General features: G+C 37.4%; 2 protein-coding genes across 6 annotated transcripts in view; both read left to right on the forward strand.

The window, feature by feature from the left end:
• Nucleotides 1-18,776, forward strand: part of PLCB4 (phospholipase C beta 4) — a 184,804-nt gene that overhangs the window by 151,988 nt on the left and 14,040 nt on the right. For all 5 annotated transcript variants that reach the window (XM_051615381.1, XM_051615380.1, XM_051615383.1 and 2 more), the window contains 5 exons: nucleotides 827-876; nucleotides 993-1,058; nucleotides 7,332-7,447; nucleotides 11,784-11,859; nucleotides 17,109-17,284. In XM_051615381.1, the coding sequence (XP_051471341.1) occupies nucleotides 827-876; nucleotides 993-1,058; nucleotides 7,332-7,447; nucleotides 11,784-11,859; nucleotides 17,109-17,284 (484 nt within the window). The remainder of the gene's footprint in view (nucleotides 1-826; nucleotides 877-992; nucleotides 1,059-7,331; nucleotides 7,448-11,783; nucleotides 11,860-17,108; nucleotides 17,285-18,776) is intronic.
• LOC127382866 (1-phosphatidylinositol 4,5-bisphosphate phosphodiesterase beta-4-like) overlaps nucleotides 1-18,776 on the forward strand; it is a 290,239-nt gene that overhangs the window by 151,973 nt on the left and 119,490 nt on the right.

Below are 18,776 nucleotides of genomic sequence, written 5' to 3' on the forward strand. Positions count from 1 at the left end.
GTATTAAGCAGTTGAAAAAAATGGTGTCACAAAACATATCAAATCATAAACATGAAATGACATTGGCTTTTGTTTGCATTGCAGTTAACGTGATCAAAAATGTTTTCATTAATCCAGATAGTACTCTTAGCCTTCTGTGATAGATTTGCTTGTATTGAATTTTCATTAGATTTTTCACTTTTTACGGTTTTCTGTTTCTCCTCCATTTTTAATTCTTCTTTAGTCTTGGTGCATACTGTAGCTTCTTTTCTTATAACGTGATATTAAGCAAAATTCACATTTTACCTTCATTAACATACAGACTGCAGGTAAATTTTCACTCCTGTGATTTTAGTGTTTTAAACTGGGAGGAGTAGTATATCTAATCTCAGTTAACCCTTGCTGTAGTCACATAGAACCTTACCCAAGAAGCCTCTCCCATGAAGCCTTTGGTGCCAGAGCAATCTCCAGCTACGAACCAAAATTCAAAAGTTTGCCTGATTCAGTTTTAATGTACTTAAATGGTGTGCTGTGTTTGCAGAAAAGGAGCTTTTTTCAAGTTTTGACACTTCAGGATTGTAAGAGATGAAAATATGCTCATTAACCTGCAGTTTCTTTTGTCACAAGGCGGTTGATTGAGCAGTGCATTTGAAAAGCAAACTATATATCTTAGCTGTATCCTGATGAATAATTTTCTCATTAACCTGCAATTATTTTTAATGTGGTGAAAAGCATTAATTAATTGCTAACTTACATGTAGGTTTCTGTGGTAAAACTCAGATTTAAAAGTATGAGTATATACTAGGATGTATGAAAGTTTAGCTAAACTGTATCAATACCTTTCTAGGTATAGACCTTATTCCTCAAGTGAAGATAGAAGATTTAAAACAAATGAAGGTAAGTACGGACACAAGCTTTTCAATATGTGTTCCTGATTATTCAGGTAGCCAGGATTTTATCTGGTTACAGTCAATATGACCACAGAAAAATTGATCCAGATTCTTTTTTTGCAGGCTTATATAAAGCATTTAAAGAAACAGCAGAAAGAGCTGAATGCCTTAAAGAAGAAACATGCAAAGGTATGATCATTAAGAGCCCTCTGAGCAACACATTCAAACTGAAAAAAGTTGCAGCACCAACTAGCTCAGGCTGTTCCTACTTAAATTGTAGGAAAAAAAATAGGGAACAGTAGTGGGACCACCAAGAGAGGCATATGTGTTTTAAATGTACTGAAGCTCCAGTGAGTGAATTTTCCCTTTAGCAACCCTTTATATGTCTCCCTGAGTCTCAGTGAATGTTATTTTGACCCATATATGCATCCAAAGCTCACCTTTTTCAGGTAATGATTTTATCTAGCTCCCTCGTGCGTGACATATTGACAGACAGCTTGGAAAAAAAAGGCAGTAATGATGTGAAAGGGTGCTGCATTGAAGGTGGGCAGTGGAGAGACTGCAGAATTACCAGAATGAAAATGCATAACTGAAAAAATAAATGCCCTATTCCTCCTCACTTACATCTGTGTTAACCACTTTATCGTATGATTCTATGATTTATAGTCAGTTTTTTGCTTGGTACTGCTGGCAGTGATGTCCCAAATACATACAACACCATCAGAAATATACTTTACATTAGAAAAATCACAGCAAATTTTCTCTTGCCTTTTATAATTAGAAAACCATTATTCTTGTTACAGAAATAGGCATAAGTGAATATGGTGTCTTAAGTTCTGGATTTTGGCAATACAGACAAACTCATTCTGGGTTTTTGGGGCAGTTATTCTCTTGCTGTCTTTGATTGTAGATTTCATTGCTGATCTGGTGTAATGTAGTTCCATCGGCATTTTTAGTATCAGTCTTTGTGTTTATTTTCATGACTGTTGTTTGGGTATGGGACTCTATGTCTGCATAATGAAGTAGGAAGAAATTACTTTCAATAATTGGGACTTTTGTGATGTTCTTAGTATAAGAAGTTTAAGAAAATTGAGTAGTTACATTTCAGGCTCCTTGCTGACTCAATGCCAAAGGGAAATGTGGAATTTCTCCATTTAAGTGTTGTATGCCAAGCCCGTGCTCAAGAAAAAGTGTGTCACCCACACTTCTGGACATGGACAGTTTCTAGACCTTCACAAGGTTCATCTTTTAGGGGACTTCATATTTTTAGACACTACTTTCTCATTCATTTGGACTACATCCAGCAGTTTGCTATAGCAGCTTTTTGCAAATGAAAATGGTACCATGGTTATGTAGAAAACAGCCATACTCAATGATACCTGATATATGTGACCCACATTAGTGTAAGGATATCTTAGCCAAGACTGCACTTGCTAATGTTAGAAGATTGATCTATCTGTTCAGGCTTGCACTTGCTTCCTCTAATGAGAGGAAAAAATTGCCAGCCACAATCTGAAAATGCTGTGCACTCAGAAGGGCTTTCAGTGTTAACTCAAGCACAACTATTTTAGGGCCGAGCCAGCCTGTGTCCTGCTGGTCTGAAGTACAGAGTGCAAGTCTGTCCTAGCAAGAAAGTGCCTGTCTTGAGTGTGCCTTGCTAAAGGTTCCAGGAAGGACAACTTCAGCTTGAAGAGGAGCAGAAAAGTGTGGCCATATTAGCTCACAGATGATGTTAGGGAGGTGCTTGGTGTACTCATCACTGGTTTTAATGCATTTTGTCAGCTGGGATGCAGCAGGAGAGCTCTGTGGTTAGTTATTTGTGATCAACGTGAGAAAACCTGTGTATTAAGCAGAGTGAACAGAAATAGGTTGGCTCTCATTTAGCCGGAGACACTCCAGAGATCTGGAGGAATAAGTAAATGAAAGATGATTGTTCATGTTGTTTAAGGAAAGAGGGGCACATACAAAGCTCTGCAAAGACAGAACAAGGCTTTTAAGGAAATCCTGAAGGACTGCAAGGGTATAATACAGCAAGTAGAAATCAAAAGCAGGACAAACTGTATTAAATACTGGAGAGTGTCAGTATTTCATGGCAAGTTCAGGTTCAGAGTCAGTGTGCAAGAATAGTTCTTCCACTCCTGAAGAACCTGTTCAGTTCTGCAACAGCTGTTGCCTCTATTTTTTGAACCAAACCTTATACTGAGTTTCTGGCCTGGCTAGGAAGGGAAGAGAGAGTTTAAAGGGAAGAGTGAATATTCTCGAGGTTGATTTAGTCTTTCAAAAGCTAAGTCTACAGGTGTGTGACTCAGGTAGCATTGTGCTGATGTTGGGATTGCTAAAGAGCAGATGATTGCTCTTATGGGCGAAGAACATGATTGTGAATTTGGAAAGAGACAGATCATTGTGAGAAAAAAGTGAAGCTAACACAGATTTCTTTGATGATGCCATGAGAAATACAGTATTTTTATGGGGGAACGTGTTGCAAAGATTATATGTCGGTGTTTGTAGTTAACTCCTAGGTCAAATTCTTTGTCAGCTGTTGGACAATAAGCAAAGCTAGTCCTACAGGATAGGTCAGGAAGTAAGTGTCCCTGTCAAGAAAAGGGTGAGCTTTCTTGAGAATCCTCACCTTAACAAATGGACTTTGGAAAAAAACATTACTTATATAGGATCAACTCTCAGCATTATCTTATTGCATGAGATTATTGAGGTGCCACAAGGACCAGTGGGATCTGAAGAGCTGATATCAGAAAGGCCAGGCCCCTGGGGTTCTGTCTCTGTGAAAAATGTCATCACAGGCATGTTCTGTCACTTTAAAGTAGATTAGCAGCTGCTGCAAGGAGTTTGAAACTGTTGGCCCATCTATGGATTGTGTTCTTTTATGTAATCGATAATACTGCCATTATTTAAGGGACAGTGTGCAGTAGTGGCAAGATCTTCAAAAGTACAGAAAACAACATCCTTCATGTGTCTGTTTAAAAACCAGGCATGTGAAATGCACCCTTTTGATACCAGTACACAGAAATGCCATCAAGCAAAACAGAATACTTTTGTAGTGGCAATTTTTTTTGCAAGTTATCAACCTTTCATGCCACAGTATTCCTTCTGCTTTTACTTTTGAAAAAGAGTGGGAAATTAATGAAATTATCACAATTAAAAAAAAAAAAAATAATGTTAGGAATAACTTTCTCTTGAATCTTAGGTCTGGGAACCTGTGCTTTTGATGATTTGAAAATAATATGTCCAGCTACTTCTCTATATTGCTGAAATGTTTTTCTTTAAACAATGTATTAATAAAAACACCTACACTAGGCAGCTTTTGAAATAAAGTAATCCCTGCCCACATTCCCTGAAGTAACTTTAATTTGCCAGTATGAATATTAATGTGCAACTGCAGAATGGCTGATGTGTCTCAGTAACAAGCATTGATTTCTATCTTTTTTATCAAGTTAAATCTTGAGTACTGTTTAGGTAAAATATCTGTGTTTTGGACTTTTTTAATATTTTGCAGGGATGTCACATAGTTTTTGTGCTTCTTGGGTTACACACAAGAGGAAGCATAGTGAAGGATTATCTTGATATATTCTCTAACAGTAAACAGTACAACGGATGATTGTGGAATACATTTCTAGAGGTTTCAAGCAAGACAGTGGTAGCCACAGGTTGCCCTCTTAAGGAATTTAATATGTCTGTAGATAGTAACCAGAAATGTGTAATTACCACCCAAAATATGAGTCCCAGAATTCATCTCCTGCACATTTATATCAACATTGAATATATATACTGTTTGAATTAAAGCCTAATAAAAAAACTATATAATAAAGATCTCCATTTCACAATGCAAAAGTGACAGTACAAAAGACCATAGGACTCTAGATTAATAAAATCCTGAAAAAAATGTATTGTTGATTTGGAAATGCTAATTTCTTTTTTCTTATTGTCTCGTTTTTGTAATCTATAGTGAGAGTCCTCCAGACATCAGTTTACAGTTATACACAGGATTATTTGTGTTGTTTTAGGAAGATACCAGGCAGGAATAACAGTTTGTGTCATAGGAACTCACTTCCTCTTCAATAGAATGAATTGTGATTTCTACCCCTCTGCCCCTATCCTCTCTGTAGCTTCAGTTTATAATGTAATAATTAAATTTAATTCCTTAATATTTTCATGTAAAAGGCGTGTGAATTCAAAATCTCTATTCAGCGGAATTGAGGAAATCATGAGAGAGTGTTTCAACTTGCTATGAAACCAGTCATATTACTTAGAATCTTGGCAGAATTTTGGGATGCAAAAGTTTGTGATTAGTTTTCCTTGGAGCATAGACAGAAAATCAAACTCACATCAACTAACTCATTTTAAATAGTATTAGATCATATAGTTCAAGGGACCTCTGGTAAGGAGTTGATTCCTAGTACTCCTTGTGCTCCAACCTCCTTGTGGAGGTTGTTAGTAGCACCTCTTCCTCTTCCAGCTCTTTTTCTATTGGGCAGAAACAAATGCATGTTCCATTATCTGGCTGGGAAGAAGGACCAAGGAAGGAAATTAGGGGTTATGGTCCACAATATATCTGTTTAAGATACAAGGTAAGAGTTGTGTTTGAGCAGTAAGTAACAGTAGAGGGGAGTCTGCAGAAGATTACAGTGCGTTTGTGATAAAGAGAGAGGGTTTAAACCATGGGTGTCCAGAGGGAAAAACAGGGGGTTTATTTCTATGCGATGTGTCCTCCCAGGTCATGTCTCAGGCTTTGCAGTGTTTGCACTTGGTCTTTTATAGGAAGAATTGTTCTGTTCATCTAGGGGAAGGTGGGTAGTTAGAGCAGTCAGATGCTGTCAGTCACTTCACCTGTGCCTGGCTGGTGCTGTCAAGCTTACCTCATTCTTCTCACTGCCCAGATTTTTTCCTGGTTAGTTAGTGTAAATTCTCTGGGGTTAAGTTGGCATGTTTTCATGTTGATGGAGTCTTATTTGTTTCCATTTAAATTTCTGTAAAACAGAAATTTCTGTAGAACAGAAATTTCAGTTCCCTGCTCTAAATACAAAATTTGGAAGCCATATGGGTTCCGCTGGGAAGTGCTTGGCAGATGTTGGAGTGGTAAGGTACAGCCCAGGGCTAGATTTCAAACGCACCACAGCATTTGTATTAATGTTTTGGTAAGAGCAAATGTAAAAGTATTTAATTCATATTTTTAGAGGAAGAAAAAGTGATAATGCAAACACAGATGTATAGAAAATAATAACAAGGAGCAGTAGAATAACAATGTTAGAATAAATGCAAAATTAGCTATAAAACAAAATAGAGATCAAGTTGGGGAAGAGGCCATATTAATTAATGCAAGGCTTTTTGTCACAATTAGGTAAAATGTGGAGCAATTGGATATTAGTAGAATAACATAAATAAGGAAACAACAGTTTTTCCTATTGTAATGTACATTCAATATGCAGTGCTCTCCATGGAAGTTAAATATTTGCATCAATATGAGCAGCTGTTCTGATAAAAGAGAATAAGAAGGCAGGTTCAATAATGAAGCCTATGTCTAAGTACGAAGTGAAGTGTGCTGTTTCTGGTACAGTCATGTAATGGGAAGGAACTGGGAAGGAACTGTCTGTGTGGTAGGCCCGAGTCTGTAACATGCATTTAGTGATTCAGCTTTTCATCCTAGGAACAATTTTTTCATCCCCTTCCATAGGTAACTTCCTCTGCCACTTCACCAATGCAAGTCACATAACTACAGTAGTAACAGCAGGTTAGCACTGATGTGTCATACTTCACAGGTAGCCCTAAATGTGCTGCCCTGCTTGGGACCAGGGTGGGAAGCAGGCAGTGGTTATTAGCAGCAGTCTGCACGTGTAGCTGAAAGTCGTATTGCACAGCTTACTGTCATTTGCCAAGGGAAATGCTCTGCAACAAGATGGAATTTCTTAATTATAAGATTGCTGTGGTAATGAGGGGTCATGGGCCAGATCTTCAGAATGTCAGTTGTTAATAATTTGATTTTTAGCTATTGTTTGGACTTAGAGCTATTTGATTTGCAGTGGCCAAGGGGCTAGCACTGTATTCTGTGTGAGATATGAGAGGAAGAGGGGGCTGGGCTAAGTCTTGTTCTCCTCTGCTTTCAGAAACTTTGAATGATATGATTAGAGCTTTTAAATATGGTTTTTTTACATTGCATTTAAATGGACATTTATTTTAAAAGATTATGTATTTTCCTGTTGTTCTTTGGTTAATACGGTCACCATATACCATATTTTTAAGGTCTGCTATAGATTCTCATTTTTCAAGCAAAGAATAAATGTTTTAACGCTTACTGTAGAATATCTGGAACCTTTGATACCAAATGTCTAAACCAGATTAAATTCCATGTCTAAGTTATCTGTTTGTACACTGCGCTGATATTTTTACACTATAAGAAAGCTAAACATTAAACATCCAGCAACCTGATTGTAAGGTCCTACTGTTTTCCAGGAGCACAGCGCTATGCAGAAGTTGCACTGCACACAAATTGACAAAATAGTGGCACAATATGATAAAGAAAAGGGTTCATATGAGAAAATGTTAGAGAAGGCAATCAAGAAGAAAGGGTAAGATACTATTTTAAATACTTTTTTTTTAGACTTAAATGTTATGCTTTTGTGGTCTGGAATAAAACATTTGCAAAAAGGTCATTCGTATGAATGAATTGCAGCTTGAACCAGTGTCCTACATCAAACTGACTATGAGCTGCTTGAAGGCTCTAACAATGGGCCATAATATTGTACTTATTGGCCTTTGTCTATTCTTCTACTACCAGAGTTTGAAAAGTAAAAGCAAAGAAGTTGTGTCAAATTTTTATTTCTGTGGTCTGATCTGGTCTCACTGCATTCCCCAGGAAATGTCACTGGGAAATGTTCAGTGAGAGCAGTCCAAGGACCTCGTTAGCTCTACTGACAAAATAGGAGCAATGAATTGACTTTGGGGAAAAGGGTGGCTTCTAAATCCTGTTTTAGAACAATGGGAGTTTTGCTGTGCTGTCAAGTTTAAGTTTCTTTTTACCAAAGACCCTTCAGAGTCTCAACTGGGATAAATCAGCATTCCTCCTTTGACTTGAGTGAAGCTGTTTTGGATTGCAGTAGTTGAGGGCTTGGGACATTATCTGTGTGAACCTCTTAATTGTACTTGAAAAGTTCCTGGAGTGTAGCGGTGACTTTAATAAAATCTCCCTCTTGTAGTCCCAGCTGCGATAAAGTAGCAGAAGCTGTCATTGCCTTGCTGCTTTTCTGTAATCTGGCAGCAGTTTCTTCTCTCCACCTTTCACCCTATGCTTGAGGTTTATTGTCTAACACTGACCTACAGCAGGAATTACTTTATTGAGTTCTGTATAAAGCTATGCTAATAGTTAGCCTAAATTTCCTATTGTTGTCATCTGGCAACAACAACTGGCAGCCAGCTCACTGAATGCTGAACACAGATGCCTGTTCGGCATTGGATTCTTCCACAAACACTTTTTGTTTTATAAATTATTTGAAATGGCAGTGGGTTTTGAGTGCGCATGTTACAAACTTGAAACAGAACAGACCTAGATCTGTCAAAAGTAAATAAGGTAAGGATAATTCTCCTCACTACATTATGAAGAGCTCAGAAACTCTTTCAAAAGCTCATGTTGGTTTCTTTTGTCCAAGAAAGAACTAAAAGCACCCAAATACTTTTAGTCAAAGTAATTCCTTCAAAAAAATCACTACTTCTCCAAACAGAGAGGAAACAATGACAGGACTAATTAATTAAGTGTGGGTTTGATTCCATTTCCATTGAATATAACACAGAAGAAGGTTATTGATGTAGCTGGATTAGTAAGTACAGTCAGGGCAGTACTGGACATTGCACCATAATTATCTCAAGGGGGGAAAGGCTTCCCAGTGTCCTGGTATTGATGAATCTCAAGAAGAGTCACGTATCAGTATGTTGTCCCGAGAAGAAGCCAGTGGCAAAAGAGCAAATGAAGGTATGTCAGAGAGTTAAATGTGGTGATGGCTGTCTGTGCAGTAAATAGTGGAAAATCCTGGGTAACAGTGGTGCCTGAGTAACCCAAATAGGACAAGTATAAAAGTAGTTGATAATTTGATGGCCAGTTTGACATAATTTCATTGGCTATTTGCAGTGTCTTTTCCTAATTCTATAAGACTTCTCCAACGGACATCAAAACCTTTATGATAGTTTTAAATTATCTGAAAAATTTTACATTAAAAAAAAAGAGTAAAAAATTACTATTCCAGAAGCAGATCCGATGCACAGCTAAACATTCCTTGCCATGACTCCATACTTCCCATGGACTCCAGAGTTCTCAGTCATCTGATGGCTTTTCAGTGTTACAAGAATAACTGTTGGTGTCTACTACACAGCTTAATAACATCTAACATCAGCACTGACTTTCTGTGAAAACAATGTTTGTTCTGTATTAAAGTATTTGAAGGACTTCCTTCAGGGTCATTGTGTATGCAGCCCTGAAAGCCCATTCAGCAAGGTACTTATGCACACACTTCTCTTCACCCCAGCTGTACATAGTATTTAATGACTTTTTTAGAAGTGAACACATTGGTTAAGACTTACAGACTTCATTTAACTGAAATGACCTGATGAATAAGGGGTCCTGGGCTCAGTGAGTACAGGACATGTTCCATTTCCATGGCTGTCTTTTTGAAACTTTTTACAAGCAATAAAAATTATAAAATAACATGGAAAATCTGTTTTCAAGGCATTAATATTGAAACTGTCAGATACTTCCTGAAAAAAAAGGCTTCTTGATGGGTGTATAGAAGACTTACTCTTCTGATTTTGTTGTGCAGTTTTTCATGGTCTGTTTCTGTCACATGTTGTGACAAATGTCAACTGCATACTGTTCAGCAAAGTAGAATCTTTTAATCACATGCTAATTCACAGACAGATGGACAGGATTTTTTGCTCCCTGTGCTACTTCTGTCATACACTTCAAATCTCGGAGAGGCTTATGGGGATACTTATGCTCATGTTCCCACTCTGAAATGGAGTTGAGGGCACATAACAACCCTTCTGATTTATTAGGACTGTCCAGAAATTCAAGTGTATGTGTGTGCCTGAGCACAGACAGGTGACATTGGGTTGGGCTGTCCTTGGGTATTTGTTCCCAACTATGACTTGATGGTTGAATCTTGGACTATGACACTGCAGCTGGGGACAATTCTTATTACATCCAGCCAGACTGGAAGTGGCCTTGAGATGTAATGAAAGCTACATTTTCAGATAAAGGATCAGTCAGTGGTTTTGATGACTGAAATTTTGAAAAGTCTAGTAATTGAACCAATAAGACTAATCTGAGATAAAATATGTTTGATTCACCTAAGGAACAATCTCTTCCATAGAGTATGACAAATAATCTGTGAATTATAGACAGTCTGATTACGGCTACCCACATAGATCATCAAAGACACTTTCTTTGCAGCTTTTTTTTTTTTTTTTTTCTGGCAGTGGTCAGAACATGTCTCTGTGGATTTTTTTACTTCCAACATGTCACACAAGTGTTACAAATCTCTGCAGAAAAGATTCTGTAGAGATTCTTCTGGTGGCCCTTGGGAACACAAGAAACGTCACACTACTGTTTTCAGTAAGGGCTTTCCTGGTGCTGTTTGATTAAGTTTTCTGCTCATTTCCATAAGTTTTGCAGTACTTTGATATTAAAATAGGATTTTAACTTGTTAAGAGTTTAAAACATCTTTTCTAGAGCACACATGGATTAATGTTACTGCAGTCAAGCAAAAGTCATTCTTATTATGGACAGCTTCAGATGATAAAATGAATGGCTCCATCCACTCAGTGCATGATCCCACACAGAAATATTGCAGTGATGTTACAATAGACTCCTCTCAATATATTGTATTATTCCAAACCAAAAAAACAGAGACTTCCAATGTGTGAATTTGTATTCTGTATTAAAAGCTCCTTGCTATAAAAAAGGAAACAATATTGGTAAAGGTGGAGCCTGGCAGCCTTCAAAAATGTATTGACGTTGGTGAGACAGTAATTGAAATTCCTCTTGCAACTGCAAAGGAATAGTTTTTCTGTGCATCAGTAGCCCAAGTAGTTGAACTTAGTGAAGGAAATTCTGTGGATGAGAGGTAGAAGTTATCCATCTCCTAACCCACAGGCAAATCAGGAACGCTTCAGCATGGCATTTTACCAGCCTGTTCCTTAGAATCATGGACTCCACCTGCATTAAATAAGTTTAGCAGCTTGCATTCAACCCCATTCAACACAAAGTCCAGGCTGTATTCAACTTGTTGCAGGAGTGAGTCTTCAAGATTTTTTGCTTTCCAAGTTATGTAAGGACTGTCATGGCTTGCATTCATCTGTGCGGGTTGGTGTGGTCTGCAAGGGTGAAGATCCCCCCTTTGCAACTGTCTTTGCAACCCCCTCACAGGGAGCAATTAGACTTTCAATAGACCTTCAAATTCAGTATGCAGAAACTGTCCTTTAAGGTAGTTATTCAAATGACTTCTTTCTTTCTGCCTCAAATTAAAAAAAAATAGCAAAAATTACTTTTAAAACAGAGGATAGAATCATGCCAAAGCAATGAATGTGCCTGTAAATTTTCAGACAGAAGCTGCTTTCTCTTGGCAAGGTATTTTAAGCCTGGAAAAGGAACCAAGTGCCATAAAAGGAGATGCTTGACACATCCTCAGCAACAGATAATTGCAGGGCAAATCTATAATTAATCATGTGGTGTTTGAATTGAATGATCATTAATCCAACAATATTTTGTAAGTTGTGAATAAATTGCCAGAAGAAGTAATTTCATTCCAATACGCCACAGCACTTCAACTTTGATTAACATTTTAATTAGTAAGAGCTGAATGAATGGGAAGATGTTTAACTTGTGGCACACATTTGCAATTTTCCTTCTTTTTTTAGAGGAAGTAATTGTCTTGAATTGAAGAAAGAAACAGAAATTAAAATTCAGACACTAACATCGGATCACAAATCTAAGGTAAGCAAACAGCCAATTTTAACATATGCAACATCTGAAAGGGAGATTTTGAGACCCATGTGGCAGTTAATTTTCTTGGAAGCATATAAATGATTTTTAGCAGTAATAACAAGTTGAAAAGAATGAGACTAATTGAGTGTCTAAAAGTATTCTTAAAAAAAATAGTAAAAGCAACATTAATTTCCTGCCATTTTAGAGATATTGAAGACAGTGCCATATTTTTTCCTCATGGAACTAAATTGGTCATTTTTGTCACTTCTAGCTAAAAAAAAAAAAAAGAGATTAATATATTCTGCATGAAATTTGGATGCTAAATACTTTCCCAAAATATATACATGAAGAAGTTTATTTTTCATTTTCCCTCATTGTCACCATGGACAACACTTACTAGTCTGTCTCAAACAGAAGAAGTCCAGGTTGCTCTTGAACCAAGTTCTTTCTTATTTCCAATATATTTTTTCTCCATTGCTTATTTGCATTTTCTTCTCCAAGGTGCTGGAGAATAAAAGTGCTCTGAGACTCAACCTCAATACATGTGAACAGGCTGTTCTCAAGCTGTGATTCATGGCTCACATTGAGTTGCTTAGAACTGCTTCCTCTATGCTTCCATACCACTACTTCCTGTTTCCTTTGAAAGTTTTGTCTACCACTTGTTGACATGCTTCCAAGTTTCTGAAAGATATCCAAACTAGAGGGTGACAGGTACACTAGAAAACACATCCATGTACAAAATTATCTGGATGGAGAGGAGTACAGGAGACTGACTGCAGTACAGGGGAGTTACTGTAAAAGCTGAAACCTGTGAAAAGAATCAAACAAGCACAGAAAAATGAAAACAAAAGCAGCCACATCTTTGAGACTAGAATAAGGTAATTTTCATCTTTTCTTCTCCTAATTTTATTATTTGGTATTACTGTTTCATGTGGAGAAGAGCCTGGTTTTCTAAACAAGGTTTCTTTCTTGTTGCTTCCTGCTCAGCCAAAGATGTAGGAAAATCCCCAGGAATCAAACCTAGTGTATTGTCTTGTTTCCCTCTCTCCTTCTCCTATGAGAAGTCCAGAACCTTTTTCTTTAACAAAAATGAAAACAAGTTCACAACTTAAAAAAACCCAACAGATAAATAGTGCATTTCTTATTCAAATAAACTCTCTGAGGAGCACTGTCTCCCTATCATCCAGAGCTGAGCTTCAAAATTAATTTGAAGTTACATTGTGTAGAAAATTCTTTGCTATGATGTCTGCTTCTCACCTGTGCCATTCACAGTCTGGAGTTAAGAGGTGTGATTCATACACAAGGGAAATCCGAGTTTTCATCAATCTTCCAAATCCAATGAATGTGACTCATGTTTTCACTTCCCAGAAGTGTGTGCAGTTTCTGAGCTCTATTCCTTTTAAGATTCTACTTTCAAGCTGGTTCCTGTCAATTTAATCTGTACCTGGAAAAGAGATTGCTTTTTGTCCACACCCACATAAGGTTTTAGGATGACATTGTCAAAGGAGACTTAAATGTAAGCTCCTTTGATATGTTAAACCTCTGTGTGTTGGCTAATTCCTGAAGAACTCCTCTGCAAGTCATCTGCCTCAGTGATTTGTTTTCTCTACGTTAGTCATTTCCAGTATCTTGCTCACTGTAGTTCCATCAAAATTGTCCACTTTTAACATTCTCACAGACTTCTTTTGCTTCGGTTGCTGTGTGTGAGCCCTTGAATTATTCCTGGAGATAATTCAAAGGTTTGCAACCAACAGGTTGGAAAACAGTGCTCAAGACCATAGGGAAATTAACTTTTATCCTAGACAAAGGTAGGTGCAATTAAATTAGATTAAATTCTGAGATGCTGAATGCATTACACTGATACAGTGGGAGTTTGATTAATTAACAGTTGTTCAGCATTTCTCAGCATTTGGCCCAGTAATTTTGATATTGAATAGTACCATAATTCAGCTTTAATTACAGCTCATGTCCTCCAGTGGAGCTCCATGTCACAATGGACATGTACACTTTTAGCACCGAAGAGACCTTTTCACCTAGAAAAGTCTTCCTGTCATGAGGAGACATCCAGCCCAAGTTTGGCATAAAATATTTAAATTAGATCTGAATGTCCCAGTGTGTACTTCACAATTAACCTAGCAGATGTAAATTACTCCTCTGCATTAGAAAAGTAGGTCCCAATATCAAGCAGGCAGAGGATGAAAAGAAAAAAAGGAAAGATTACTTCAAAGATTCCTCCTGCTTGAACTTAGTGACTCAATAAACATCTCACATATATGCTGTGCAAAAGAAAGTCCCTTATCGAGATTTTAATTAGTCTCTTAGGCCCAACACAGGAACAGATGAAAGGACAGGATTGCAAACCCAGGCTGTGTAACAGGAAAGAGAGAAGTAGCTAATGGATATTTTTCCCATCCTTTTGGATAAGCAACAGTACCTTAATAGTGGAAAGTAGGGCAAGAGCACAGCCCTGTACAATGAAATGGTCTTTTTCACTATGATCTTAATAAATTGGAGAAAAGCAGGGATGTAGACTGAATTTACTGCATCGGAACTTTGAAGTGTATCACAGATCTGCAGCAAAATTGGGTTTCAGATTATTTAATGGTCTCGAGTTCTAAGGTCATCTGAATCTGAGTCAAACTGGGTATTTCAAGTCTTGTTCCTGTTATTTGATAAATCCCTTACATCCTTCTCCTCAGGTTGTATCTTGCTCTACCTGAAATGAGCTTTCTAGCTTGCATGATATTTAAGAAAAGGAATCTTCCCTTTCTCTCCCACCCTTAGATAAAAACTTGTTTTATGAGAAGCTGTGCCAGCTTATTAGACTGCATGCTGATTTTGAAATTAATAGCACATCACTAGCACATCTGTCCATGACAGAAGCAGTTTTTTTAATTATTCTTGTTTCCTATCTTCTTGGATTAAATGCTTAAAGAACTGCCACGTGTAAGTCTCCTCGCAGGTTTCTTCATGATCCTTATTTGTTCCTTCCAACTCTGAGTATTCTCTGGTTCTGTTGTTCCTTGGTATCAGTGTACTGGAGATACAGGGTTCCTGCCTTTTTGTTTCTCTGTAGTGTATTAAATTAGCCATTTAAAAACAATTACCACGTTACTCATTTGCAATGGGCCTATGAGTCTTTGTTTCTCTTCATTTGTTTCACTAAGTCATGACTCTTTGCTTATGCTTCCTGGGTCACATAATAGCATTTATCTTTTTATAATATAAATACTTTCTAACATTCTGATCATGGAAGTTTTCTGAGTGTGTGGACCCCTAATGCTGTGGTCCCAACCACACCCAGATACTCTGGACTTCAGATCTACACATATCTTTTTTTCTCCAACTCGTGGATGGAGGTGACTCCACCTGGAAATTCTACATTGAATATAAATAAATAAGGAATGGGTTTTCCCAAGAACTCCAGCCATGACTTAGTTTTAGCTCCCCTGAAGTCCACTCTTAAGTCTCCCTAAGGGTTGATGAGGGGTTGATAAGGGGTTGATGACACTATTGAGAGGAGATTCATTCAATCTTACTGAAGTGTCTGGTTGCTTGAGACCCTGCACATGTGAGAGGCATCTCCAGACAGTGTTTAGGTGTGATAAATCCTGCTTTGAAAGTGTTCACCTATTCTCATCAGTAGTACAAGGAGCTTGGACTGAACTTGGTCTTAAGTGTGTTAGGTGTGTGCCAGAGGTGAGCTTGAGTGTGCCACTCAACCTTGCAAAAATTCCATCTGAAAATTGAGTGTCTCCTTCTCATCAAGATCCACACGTTTATTCTGAGCCATTTGAAAACTGAATCATCATGTTTTTCTGGCTCTCAAGGCAGTACTGCCTTATGAACATCTTATTAAAGAGACTACTCACACTAACTGCTTTGCATCCTTCAATGTCTTTATCACTTCATAGTTGATAGGCTCTGCCTTAGTAGCACATTTACCCATGTGCACGAAAGAGGCATGGCTCATTTTCCTGGAGGTACACTCACTCTTAAGCACCCTAATGAATTAGGCCTACATTAGTCATCTGGATCTCCTGCCTCAAAATGCTTTTTTTTTTTTTTCCTGACAGCTGCAGAAAACTCCAGGTAGCTCTCTGTCAGCACTTTCTGCCTCCGATCCTATCTGGTTTGATATGGGACCAGTATTTTAACTATACTTAAATGCAACTCTGACTTTCAGGTAGTGGTAGTCACCCTGATCTGTTACAAAATTACTGTTTCTGAAGGGAGACTGGGGTCTTTAAGGTCCCCTCTCCTTTCACCATCATCAGTGTGTGCAGGAGAGTCTGTTCTGCGTTGCACAGAGCCCTCGACATCTAAAATGCTAGCATGAGTTTCTGACTTTCTGAGGAATATGGTGGCAATTTTTTATTTGAAGAAAAACATTTCATTTTCATAGATGACCTAATTGCTATTAGTTACCATAGTAGCAGTTGAAATGACTACCTGAAAATAGGTTTATTGTGAGGCTTATTTTGTGTACCATTTACGGAAAAGACGGATAGCTTGTCAAAATACCAAAGATAATTACTAAATATAATAAAATATATATTTCTATTAGCTTCTCTTCTAAATCATTGAGTGCAATATATTATTATAATAATAAATTTGGTGGTTTAGACTTCTTCATATTGTTTCTTGGGAACTTTCCAAAACTTTAATCTCATTATCCTTGTGAGTCTTAGGAGATAAGTAAGAGAAGAATACTTGTCAGATTCCCAGCTGACTTAGTGAATATAAACCAAAGATACGTAGCTCATCTTCAGATACAGGTTGTCTTAAATACAGGATTCCTCTGTAAACTGACTGCGTCTTTAAAATTGCCCCCACAAAATCAAAGACTGTATTTAAGCCCTCAGTGAAATCCAGCTCACTAGATATTTTTTTCCACTGTTGATTTCAGTACTTTTAATTTATTTTTTTTCTTGGCAACTGAAACTGTAAAACTGTTTTATTATTAACTCACTGTTAGGGAAGGTTTTAAAATAACAGTAGTACAGTCAAGAGCATAAATGCAGCCAGTTTGTTCAGGGCATTTTAGATAACGGAATCCTAATAGTAAGGTTTTGGTTTACACCTGTTTTTATAATGCATGGTAGTGTCCTGAAGCAGCTTCATTTGTGTAACTTCATTTTTTGCATTCCTTATAGTGCTTTTGTGTGGTTGTCTTTATATCATCTTCAGCAGCAGTAGTAGTTGATCTCCTAGCCTAGCTGAAAACCTCTTGCAAAGCTGCTGCTCCTTCTCTACAGGTCAAAGAGATTGTGGCACAGCACACTAAGGAGTGGTCTGAGATGATCAATACGCACAGTGCAGAAGAGCAGGAAATCCGGGATTTACACTTGAACCAACAGTGTGAACTACTGAAGAAACTGCTGATAAACGCTCACGAACAACAAACCCAGCAGCTAAAATTTTCACATGACAGGTGAGCAGGGCAGTGCTACCTGATAATGAGGTCTTGGTTTGTGTCTGCTTTGTAGAATGTTTTAGTTTCTTGTGTTAGTAGCTCTCAAGTGCTGTCAAAGGTGCTGGGCTGTTTGCATGATGGAAGTAAAAGAAGTGATAATACAAGGTTGAGATAGATGCAGGAATGGACTTCCTAGCTGGGTTAGAGTATATGAACTCCTTCAAGGCAGCAGATGTGATGAACCAGTGGTAGTTTTTATCGACTGTGGATGCTTAGACTTTACCCAGGAACTTCAATTCCTAAGTTGAAAACTGAGAAGTGTTGAATATAGAAATACTGTTTATAGTTGATGACAGTTGCAGATGTGTGGGTGTCTAGCACTGGTGATTATAAGAAAGATCTATGAAAAGTATGATCATAAAAACAACGGGTAGCAGGATAAGCTACATTAGACTGATGCATTGTCTTTATACGATATCCTGTTGTAATCACTGAGAATACAGAAGACATTGCGTGACACCACTGTCTTGTTGCTTTTGCAATTAACCATCCTGATTTTCCAAAAAAAATAAAATTAAATATACATTGTATCCACAGTGGTAAAAATGCAGTAAGGAGAGGAATAATTTTTTATGCTATGATATATTATGGAAACAGCCTATAAGCGTATGAATGGAAAATGTGTATGTACATACATTCATATGTAATTGTCTTCAGCATGTTTCACATAAAAAGCATGGTGGATAAATAAATCACATTTGAAGAAGGAATTGAAATGATTTTTTAAATTCCTGAGTGAAAAAACAGCTTATCTTTGCATCAGACAGAACACATGCTGGGACCTGCAAGCTTTCCATCCAACAGAGAATTGTCCCAGCAAAAGGCTTTTAGTGAGCTCATCTTTATGTTAATCTCTGTGTTAACCCTTCTATTCGAGCTGTCCTGTAATACATACCTCATCAGAAATGAAGTCCAAAAATGGTTAAATTGTACTACAAATGCATCATTCAAAAGATAGTAGCTAGAGGAAGGTGCAGTCCTTGGTACTGTATCTCTAAATTGTACCTGGCTTCATCAGCCCAGAGAAATCTCATATTTTATTTTATTTTTTTAAGAGTCTTGCTTTCTGTCCTATTTGAAATTCACTACAATGCTTAGAAGATGATTTACTAATATATAACTTGTGAAAGAAAAGTTTTGGTTTCTGTACACATTTCATTATTCTAGCTTCAATAAAGGCTATTTTAGCCAGCTATTCTATCTACACTAGGGCAAGGTTTACATTTTTTAAAGCTTTTTTATTATAATTTTTGGGTTTAGCATTTCTGTATTTCTATGTTGTTTTAACAGCCCTATATTGTTTCTTGTAAACGGCTCTTATATTCTTAGTAATGGCTCTTGCTCTCTTACTAGAAGTCATTTGTGTTCAGTCCATGTATTGTTCTGCTTTCAGAGCTACTAAGAACCAGACCTCAAAATCTACATCCTGATAAAACACTGAGAAATTTTT

This window comes from Apus apus, chromosome 3 (genome assembly GCF_020740795.1).
Source record: "Apus apus isolate bApuApu2 chromosome 3, bApuApu2.pri.cur, whole genome shotgun sequence".
Taxonomy (NCBI): Eukaryota; Metazoa; Chordata; class Aves; order Apodiformes; family Apodidae; genus Apus; species Apus apus.